At 54.0% G+C, this 10,810-nt stretch overlaps 1 protein-coding gene across 1 annotated transcript; it reads left to right on the top strand.

Annotated features, from left to right (window-relative positions):
* Positions 1-7,858: 7,858 nt before the first annotated feature.
* LOC120354727 lies at positions 7,859-8,254 on the top strand. The gene has a single exon (XM_039442171.1). It carries the CDS (start codon positions 7,859-7,861, stop codon positions 8,252-8,254), a length of 396 nt encoding a protein of 131 aa, XP_039298105.1.
* Positions 8,255-10,810: the final 2,556 nt, after the last annotated feature.

Here is a 10,810-nt window from a genome sequence, read left to right as displayed (position 1 = left end):
CCCTGCAATGTTATTTAGGTTCTCAGACCTTCCCGAGTGATTGTTCACCTCGTTTTTGTGTTACCCGCCCCTCTGCTGCGAGAGCACCGCGACTCTCATCTGCAGTGCGGAAGCACGGCGTCCTCGGCAGGGTGGAAACACGGCAACTCTGCAGTGCGGGAGCACGGCGTCCTTTTTGCGATGCGAAAGCATAGCGTTCCTGGCAGTGCGGAGCACGGCGCCCCGGGCAGTGCGAAAGCACGGCGTTCTTTTGCAGTGCGCAAGCACCGCGTCCTTTTTTGCAGTGCGAGAGCACGGCGACTCATTGCAGTGCGGAAGCACGGCGTTCCCTTGCAATGTTATTTAGGTTCTCAGAACCTGTCTGAGGTGTTGTTCACCTCGTTTTTTGTGTTACCCGCCCCTCCTGGCAGTGCGAGAGCACCCGACTCTCATCTGCAGTGCGGAAGCACGGCGTCCTCGGCAGTGTGGAAACACGGCAACTCTGCAGTGCGGGAGCACGGCGTCCTTTTCGCGATGCGAAAGCATAGCGTTCCTGGCAGTGCGGAAGCACGGCGCCCCGGGCAGTGCGAGAGCACGGCATTCCTTTGGCAGTGCGCAAGCACCGCGTCCTTATTTTTGCAGTGTGAGAGCACGGCGACTCATTGCAGTGCGGAAGCACGGCGTTTCCCTTGCAATGTTATTTAGGTTCTCAGAACCTGTCTGAGGTGTTGTTCACCTCGTTTTTTTTGTGTTACCCGCCCCTCCTGGCAGTGCGAGAGCACCGCGAATCTCATCTGCAGTGCGGAAGCACGGCGTCCCCGGCAGTGTGGAAACACGGCAACTCTGCAGTGCGGGAGCATGGCGTCCTTTTGCCCCCGCAGATGCGAAAGCATAGGCGTTTCCTGGCAGTGCGGAAGCACGGCGCCCCGGGCAGTGCGAAAGCACGGCGTTCCTTTTGCAGTGCGCAAGCAACGCGTCCTTATTTTTGCAGTGCGAGAGCACGCGACTCATTGCAGTGCGGAAGCACGCGTTTCCCTTGCAATGTTATTTAGGTTCTCAGAACCTGTCTGAGGTGTTGTTCACCTCGTTTTTTTGTGTTACCCGCCCCTCTGGCAGTGCGAGAGCACCGCGACTCTCATCTGCAGTGCGGAAGCACGGCGTCCTCGGCAGTGTGGAACACGGCAACTCTGCAGTGCGGAGCACGGCGTCCTTTTCGCGATGCGCGAAAGCATAGCGTTCTGGCAGTGCGGAAGCACGGCGCCCCGGGCAGTGCAAAAGCACGGCGTTCCTTTTGCAGTGCGCAAGCACCGCGTCCTTATTTTTGCAGTGCGAGAGCACGGCGACTCATTGCAGTGTGGAAGCACGGCGTTTCCCTTGCAATGTTATTTAGGTTCTCAGAACCTGTCTGAGGTGTTGTTCACCTCGTTTTTTTTGTGTTACCCGCCCCTCCTGGCAGTGCGAGAGCACCGCGAATCTCATCTGCAGTGCGGAAGCACGGCGTCCTCGCAGTGGTGGAACACGGCAACTCTGCAGTGCGGGAGCACGGCGTCCTTTTCGCGATGCGAAAGCATAGCGTTCCTGGCAGTGCGGAAGCACGGCGCCCCTGGCAGTGCGAAAGCACGGCGTTCCTTTTGCAGTGCGCAAGCACCCGGTCCTTATTTTTGCAGTGCGAGAGCACGGCGACTCATTGCAGTGCGGAAGCAGGCGTTTCCCTTGCAATGTTATTTAGGTTCTCAGAACCTGTCTGGGTGTTGTTCACCTCGTTTTTTTGTTACCCGCCCCTCCTGGCAGTGCGAGAGCACCGCGACTCTCATCTGCAGTGCGGAAGCACGGCGTCCCCGGCAGTGTGGAAACACGGAACTCTGCAGTGCGGAGCACGGCGTCCTTTTCGCGATGCGAAAGCATAGCGTTCCTGGCAGTGCGGAAGCACGGCGCCCCGGGCAGTGCGAAAGACGGCGTTCCTTTTGCAGTGCGCAAGCCCCATCCTTATTTTTGGCAGTGCGAGAGCACGGCGACTCATTGCGTGCGGAGCACGGCGTTTCCCTTGCAATGTTATTTAGGTTCTCAGAACTGTCTGAGGTGTTGTTCACCTCGTTTTTGTGTTACCCGCCCCTCCTGGCAGTGCGAGAGCACCGCGACTCTCATCTGCAGTGCGGAAGCACGGCGTCCCCGGCAGTGTGGAAACACGGCAACTCTGCAGTGCGGGAGCACGGCGTCCTTTTTCGCGATGCGAAAGCATAGCGTTCCTGGCAGTGCGGAAGCACGGCGCCCGGCAGTGCGAAAGCACGGCGTTCCTTTTGCAGTGCGCAAGCACCGCATCCTTATTTTTGGCAGTGCGAGAGCACGGCGACTCATTGCAGTGCGGAAGCACGGCGTTTCCCTTGCAATGTTATTTAGGTTCTCAGAACCTGTCTGAGGTGTTGTTCACCTCGTTTTTGTGTTACCCGCCCCTCCTGGCAGTGCGAGAGCACCGCGACTCTCATCTGCAGTGCGGAGCACGGCGTCCCCGGCAGTGTGGAAACACGGCAACTCTGCAGTGCGGGAGCACGGCGTCCTTTTCGCGATGCGAAAGCATAGCGTTCCTGGCAGTGCGGAAGCACGGCGCCCCGGGCAGTGCGAAAGCACGGCATTCCTTTGGCAGTGCGAAAGCACCGCGTCCTTATCTTTGCAGTGCGAAAGCACGGCGCTTCTTGCAGTGCGAAAGCACGGCGTCCCCATCGCAGTGCGCAAGCACGGCATGCAGGGCGAAAGCCCGGCAAAGGTAGTGCGCGAGCTTGACCAAGGCAGTGTGGGAACACTGCAGCCAGATTGCGAGCTCGTCCGAACGTCGTGCGCAAGCATGACACATCGGTCAGTGAGTGTCTGGATTGTCATTACGCGGACGCACACCTTCGCGGTGTGGGAACACCGCGGCAGTGTGAAAACACGGCACGCAGTGCGCAAGCACGGCCTGCAGGGCAAAAGCCCGGCGATTTGTTTCTGTGTTTGTGTGTTTCTGTGTTTTTGTGTTTCTGTGTTTTTTGTGTTTGTGTTTTTTGTGTGTTTTGTGTGCCCTGTGTTGTCCCTCCTGGCAGTGCGAGAGCACCGCGACTCTTACCTGCAGTGCGAAAGCACGGCGTCCTTTTGCAGTGTGAAAACACGGCGACTCGGCAGTGCAAAAGCACGGCGTCCATTTATGTACAGTGCGAAGCACGACACTTCCCGGCAGTGTCCTGCAAGTGTGACACGGCGCTCCCCGGCAGTGCGAAAGCACGGCGCTCTCACCTGCAGTGCGGAAGCACGGCGTCCTGGGCAGTGCGGAAGCACGGCGACTCGGCAGTGCGAAAGCACCGCGTCCTTATTTTTGCAGTGCGAGAGCACGGCGACTCTTTGCAGTGCGGAAGCACGGCGTTTCCCTTGCAATGCTACTTAGGTTCTCAGAACCTGTCTGAGGTGTTGTTCACCTCGTTTTTTGTGTTACCCGCCCCTCCTGGCAGTGCGAGAGCACGGCGCTCTCATCTGCAGTGCGGAAGCACGGCGTCCTCGGCAGTGTGGAAACACGGCAACTCTGCAGTGTGGGAGCACGGCGTCCTTTTCGCGATGCGAAAGCATGGCGTTCCTGGCAGTGCGGAAGCACGGCGCCCCGGGCAGTGCGAAAGCACGGCATTCCTTTTGCAGTGCGAAAGCACCGCGTCCTTATTTTTGCAGTGCGAAAGCACGGCGCTTCTTGCAGTGCGAAAGCACGGCGTCCCCTATCGCAGTGCGGAAGCACGGCGGCCTCTTGCAGTGTGCAAACACGGCGTCCCCCATTGCAGTGCGGAAGCACGGCGGTCCTTTGCAGTGCGAAAGCACGGCGCTTCTTGCAGTGCGAAAGCACGGCGTCCCCCATCGCAGTGCGGAAGCACGGCGGCCTCTTGCAGTGTGCAAACACGGCGTCCCCCATTGCAGTGCGGAAGCACGGCGGTCCTTGCAGTGCGAAAGCACGGCGCTTCTTGCAGTGCGAAAGCATGGCGTCCCCCATCGCAGTGCGGAAGCACGGCGGCCTCTTGCAGTGTGCAAACACGGCGTCCCCCATTGCAGTGCGGAAGCACGGCGGTCCTTTGCAGTGCAAAAGCACGGCGCTTCTTGCAGTGCGAAAGCACGGCGTCCCCCATCGCAGTGCGGAAGCACGGCGGCCTCTTGCAGTGTGCAAACACGGCGTCCCCCATTGCAGTGCGGAAGCACGGCGGTCCTTTGCAGTGCGAAAGCACGGCGCTTCTTGCAGTGCGAAAGCACGGCGTCCCCCTCGCAGTGCGGAAGCACGGCGGTCTCTTGCAGTGTGCGAACACGGCGTCTCAACGCAGTGCAAAAGCACGGCGCAGGTCTTCAAGATCTTTCTGAAGCTAGGCCTAGGATCTGGCCGGGTAGCTTGCTCATTTCTTCGGATGGTGCCGACTCATCACCACCGGTTGGCGAGGAACCAACCTGGCGCCCAGTTTATGTTCGGTCTATGTTGACCGGCGGAGAGGCGGCAGAATGTACTCAGGCATTTGGGACATTCTGTCTGCCGTTTACCCCTTCCATCCTCACCCCCCCCTCTCCTCCCCCTCTCTTTTCCCCCCCCCTTCCCTTAGAAGGAACAGTGTGTCACGATGTATATCGTAACTAGAGAAAGGAATTGAATTTAGGGCTCATTTATTCGATGCTCGGCTATCTTTCATAGAATCTGAGGGGTCAACGTTCAAGCCAGCCACTGGCCTACCGCTCAGCGATGCTGCGCATCCTCTCTCCCCTCCCTCTCGGTCACTGAGGGAGGCTCGAGAAAGGCCAGCAGGAGGCAGTCGAGTTCGGAGAGCCAAGTCGAGCGGTCAAGAGAGGTGAGAAGGAAGCAGCGAGCAGCTAGCAACGTCACAGTACGCCTTGTACTAAGTGAACTCCGATTTCTTCAGCGACCGGGAGTTGTGTCGAGGCTAAAGTCGATTAGCCTCTCACACAGTGAACTCCACTGCTCTACACTCGTTTGGGCGAGTGTTGAACGACATTTAACCTGTTTAGACGACGGGTTGCCAGTTTCGACCAACGACAACACGTCAGGTTTGGTCGAAACCTGACTCCCCATTGGTAGGCCACCAGTGGGACATCGAGGCGAGAAAGGACATCTGGGAAGGTGTGGAAAAGCCTTTCCCACAACTCCGCAGCCGATCCGGACCCCAGGAGGACAGCTGGTGCCGGCAAGTAGGACTTAGGGAAGTCCAGAGTGCTGGCCGCCGCAGCGCACTGATCCAGTGCGGGATCGCAAGAGGACATCTGGGAAGGTGTGGAAAAACCTTTCCCGCAACTCCGCGGCCGATCCGGACCCCAGGAGGACAGCTGGTGCCCGGCAAGTAGGACTTAGGAAAGTCCAGAGTGCTGGCCGCCGCAGCGCACTGATCCAGTGCGGGATCGCAAGAGGACATCTGGGAAGGTGTGGAAAAACCTTTCCCGCAACTCCGCGGCCGATCCGGACCCCAGGAGGACAGCTGGTGCCGGCAAGTAGGACTTAGGGAAGTCCAGAGTGCTGGCCGCCGCAGCGCACTGATCCAGTGCGGGATCGCAAGAGGACATCTGGAAGGTGTGGAAAAACCTTTCCCGCAACTCCGCGGCCGATCCGGACCCCAGGAGGACAGCTGGTGCCCGCAAGTAGGACTTAGGAAAGTCCAGAGTGCCGGCCGCCGCAGCGCACTAATCCAGTGCGGGATCGCAAGAGGACATCTGAGAAGGTGTGGAAAAACCTTTCCTGCAACTCCGCGGCCGATCCGGACCCCAGGAGGACAGCTGGTGCTCGGCAAGTAGGACTTAGGGAAGTCCAGAGTGCTGGCCGCCGCAGCGCACTGATCCAGTGCGGGATCGCAAGAGGACATCTGGGAAGGTGTGGAAAAACCTTTCCTGCAACTCCGCGGCCGATCCGGACCCCAGGAGGACAGCTGGTGCCCGGCAAGTAGGACTTAGGAAAGTCCAGAGTGCTGGCCGCCGCAGCGCACTGATCCAGTGCGGGATCGCAAGAGGACATCTGGGAAGGTGTGGAAAAACCTTTCCCGCAACTCCGCGGCCGATCCGGACCCCAGGAGGACAGCTGGTGCTCGGCAAGTAGGACTTAGGAAAGTCCAGAGTGCTGGCCGCCGCAGCGCACTGATCCAGTGCGGGATCGCAATAGGGCATCTGGGAAGGTGTGGAAAAACCTTTCCCGCAACTCCGCGGCCGATCCGGACCCCAGGAGGACAGCTGGTGCCCGGCAAGTAGGACTTAGGAAAGTCCAGAGTGCCGGCCGCCGCAGCGCACTAATCCAGTGCGGGATCGCAAGAGGACATCTGGGAAGGTGTGGAAAAACCTTTCCTGCAACTCCGCGGCCGATCCGGACCCCAGGAGGACAGCTGGTGCCCGGCAAGTAGGACTTAGGAAAGTCCAGAGTGCTGGCCGCCGCAGCGCACTGATCCAGTGCGGGATCGCAAGAGGACATCCGGGAAGGTGTGGAAAAACCTTTCCCGCAACTCCGCGGCCGATCCGGACCCCAGGAGGACAGCTGGTGCTCGGCAAGTAGGACTTAGGAAAGTCCAGAGTGCTGGCCGCCGCAGCGCACTGATCCAGTGCGGGATTGCAATAGGGCATCTGGGAAGGTGTGGAAAAACCTTTCCCGCAACTCCGCGGCCGATCCGGACCCCAGGAGGACAGCTGGTGCCGGCAAGTAGGACTTAGAAAAGTCCAGAGTGCGGGCCGCCGCAGCGCACTAAACCAGTGCGGAACCGGAAGAGGACCTCTGGGAAGGCCAGGGAAAGCCTTTACCAGAGCTCCGCAACCAACCCGGACCCCGGGAAGACACCCGGTGCCCAAGGACTAAGACTTAGTCCGACACGAAGCCCTTTCTCACGGCTGACACCGCAACGTTCCTATTCCCTTCATTCCGCGAACAACCCTGTTTGGCAGTGCGAAAGCACGGCCCCTCTTTCCTAAAAGAGGGAAACATTTCTCCCAAACACTCAAAACCCTGTTTCAACCCCCAACTCGAACGAGGGTGGTTGACGGACGCCCCACCAAGACTCCCGTCCCCTGCCGCGGCCCTCCCCAGTCGCCGACTGAGTTTAGCCGGCCCAGAGCGACACTGGGAACTCTGATAGAGAAAGGTGTGGGCAAAAATCTACTCAGAAGTGAGGTCCACGTTATAATGACAGTATTTGATCAACTTCGGTTTTGCTATCCTTGTCTATCATTTAACAAAGCTGGTGGTACTATCCTTTTCTAGGTCCACAACGATGACAATTATGTTTTTGACAGTGTGGAAATATAATTAATTAATGCAGAGAATTGGCATCGCTATTCTTCTATCTTTATCCACTGCCTTTATAAAGTGGACCACACTATAGCTGAATAATAGATAACCATGTCCTACAGCTAAAATACAAATTTTTCATTGCAATAACTTCTCAAGGCTTCCCCAAGCAATCAAATCAATATTTTGGATCATATTGTTATATTGTTAAACAAGCCCGTGAGGGGTTGCTAGTCCTCCATCGGGCGCCTCCCCAGGTGGTGGATAGGGGAATGGCTCCCAGATATGGGAGGTACCAGTGAAATAGCCGGGGTGGACCAAAACTAGCAAACCAGTCAACAACCTCGAAGGCGGATGAGGAGAAATCCCAATGGCGGAGAGGGTGGAAGAGCCTAGGGAGTAAACCCGAATCAAATCCAGGGTAGGTTACACTCTGTAAGCTGCAGTGAAAGCAAGTGCCTAGGAGAGGGCAACTCCAGAAAAACGACCCTGGTCCTCCAGGTTGGGGGTTGAGCAATGGGCCAACAACCCATTCTTGTAAAAAATCTGAAGTTATGAAAACCTACACAAGCCTTGGAACATGGTTCGGAAATACCGGATTAAATATGGCTCGCAAAAATGAAAATGGGAATGGATTGGAAACTAGCATCTTGGAATGTGCGTACATTGTTCAGACCTGGTGCTCTGAATGGCCTGACAGATCAATTAAAAAAGTACAGGGTGGATGTGGCTGTGCTTCAGGAGGTAATATGGAGAGGATCCCACATTTTGAAGACCAAGGACTACACCATACTATGCAGTGGAAATAACACTAACACCTTTGGAACTGCATTTGTGGTGCACAATAACTTACTAGGACAGCTTATAGACTTCAAGGATATTGATGAGAGATTGTGCTCAATAAGGATAAGAGGTAGATTCTTCACAATCACACTGATCTCCACTCATGCTCCAATGGAGGAAAGTGATGAGGATGCTAAGGATGCTTTCTATGATAGGCTTGAGCAACTTTAACATGAGGCCCCTGCTCATGATGTGAAAATTATTCTGGGTGACATGAATGCCAAGGTAGGAAGGGAAGAATGCTATAGACCAGCAATAGGCAAGGAGAGTTTACATGAGGAGTCAAATGATAATGGTACATGACTTATCGACTTTGCAATCAGCAACAGAATGACTATTGCAAGCACCTGCTTCCCTCATAAAAATATACATAAGGCAACATGGAAGTCACCTGATGGTCATACACTGAACCAGATTGACCATGTTCTCATAGATAGATGGCATGCTTCAGATATAATGGATGTAAAAGCCTTTAACCTAGCTCCGCAGTGCAGGCTGGATGCTTGTCTGACTCGGACTAGAAGCTGAGACAGCAAATAATAGCAGCGTTGGTGGGAATGCGAGCGGCCGCAGTAACGTCTTCCACCCAGCAATGGTCGGCGTAGTTCTGCCTAGCGGACAGACGAAAGATCAATCCAGTAGGTTATTTGATCCCTCCAGCCAGGCTCAGCCAAGCAGCCGAGACAATAGAACAATGGAGTGGCGGTCTTATTCGCGTTCATCAGCAGTTTTCTTTCTCATTACTATTTTGATTTTTGTGTTACCAATAAACTCCAGTCACCAGTAAAAAGTTTCCAGAAACGTGGTGTACTACCATATTAATGACTTTTCATGATGATTTTTAATTATTTAAAAACATTTTTGACATTCTGAGCCTTCAGGCTAAACTTGGGGTCGCTGAGAAAGAATCTGCAATCAGAATTTCTGTATCACAAAAAATAACGAAAAAAACCCAGCTGTTGATCTTTCGGCAACCGTTAACAGTCATCCTGCAATGCGGCCGAAATACCTCCAAGCCAGACACCCATCTCAAATGACAACAACGCCAAGCTGTGAGAAACCATCCTGCACTGCAGCACTAGGTTTAGAGGGGCAGATGTGGACTCTGACCACTACCTGGTGATGGCAACATGCAGGCAGAGAATATCACGACTGCATTCAATAAAAAATCCAAGAGGACAAAATTTGAAACAGATAAATTGAAGACAAGGGAAATTGCTGTGCAATATGAAGAGAAAGTAAAGCATCTATTAGCACCTGGAGAGATGGAGGGAGTCAATGATGTGGAGTGTGATTGGGAAATATTGAAAGGGACTTTGACAAGAGCAGCAGAGGAAGCATTAGGCAACATGCGACCTGTTCGGAGGGAAGAATGATTTGTCCAAGAATGCAGAGAAGCAATAAGCATGAGAAATGAAGCAAGGCAGAGGGCACTGCAAAGAGTGACCAGGAATACCAGAGAGGCGTTTGTAAGAGCCAGGACTCTGGCAGCAAACATATGTAGAGAGAAGAAACGAGCTTGGGAAAGGAGGAAAATTGAAAAGATACAGGAACAAGCCACAAACAGAAGAATAAGGGAGATGTACAGCTTTGTAAGAGAAGAAAAGAAGGATTTCCAAGCTAGAGCAGTACTGATAAGAGACAAACATGGAATTCTGGCTGGGGACCCAGCTGCGGTTCTGGATTGATGGCCAGAATATTTTGAGAATTTGTTGAATCCCATCGGTGAGAGAGGTGGGTCCAGATTTTTGGAAGACCAACATACAATTGCAGACCGGGAACCGGAGCTTGAAGAAGTCAGTGAAGCCATGCAGGAGCTGAAGAACAACAGAGCACCAGGCAGTGATAACATTACAGCTGAACTGTTGAAGCATGGAGGAGAGCTGGTTTTGAGAAAGGTGCATGCCCTGGTCTGTAAAGTGTGGAGGGAAGAGAAAATGCCGGATGACTGGAAAATGGCACTCCTTTGCCCAATACATAAAAAAGGCTCCAAGTCGGAATGTGCTAATTACCGTGGTATTGCTCTGTTAAATGTAGCTTACAAGGTCTTTGCAAAGGTGTTAGCAAAGAGGTTGGCACCTTATGCTGAAAATGCTCTTGGAGAATATCAGAGTGGTTTCAGACAGGGAAGAGCACCAACGGATCATATATTCACTATCAGAACAATACTGCAGAAATGCTATGAATTCAATATTCCTTTCCACCAGTTATTCATAGACTACAAGCAAGCATATGATAGTGTAGACAGGATGTGGTGTGCTAGAAACACTCTGCATACTGGAGATTCCAGGTAAGTTGGTGCACCTTGTGAACATGACATTGACAGGAACCAAAAGCAAAGTTAGTATCGCTGGTCAAAGTTCTCGAGAGTTCGGCATTGAGAGGGGTCTGAGACAGGGAGATACTCTGTCAGGCACTCTGTTTAACCTTGTCTTGGAAAGAGCAGTCAGAAATATAGGTTTGAATGCTGGAGGTACACTGCTTACTAGAATGGCACAGTGCCTAGCATATGCAGATGATGTAGACATCTTAGCCCGAAGGGAGGAGGATCTGATTGAAAGTTTTAGAAAATTTGAGGAAGAGTCAAAAAAGCAGGTCTGGCAGTCAATGGAAGTAAGACTGTGTACATGAGGATGACTAGAGACCAGAGAAGGATACCTGAAGAGCTCGCACTGGAAGGACATCGTTTTAAAACAGTAGAATGTTTTAAGTATCTTGGATCCCTTA

Source organism: Nilaparvata lugens, chromosome X (assembly GCF_014356525.2).
Source record: "Nilaparvata lugens isolate BPH chromosome X, ASM1435652v1, whole genome shotgun sequence".
NCBI lineage: Eukaryota > Metazoa > Arthropoda > Insecta > Hemiptera > Delphacidae > Nilaparvata > Nilaparvata lugens.
This window is presented reverse-complemented; position numbering and strand designations above follow the sequence as displayed.

Bases quoted from the DNA above. Each gene is read 5' to 3' on its own strand.
- LOC120354727 (XM_039442171.1), top strand. From the start codon at position 7,859: ATGAAAATGGGAATGGATTGGAAACTAGCATCTTGGAATGTGCGTACA.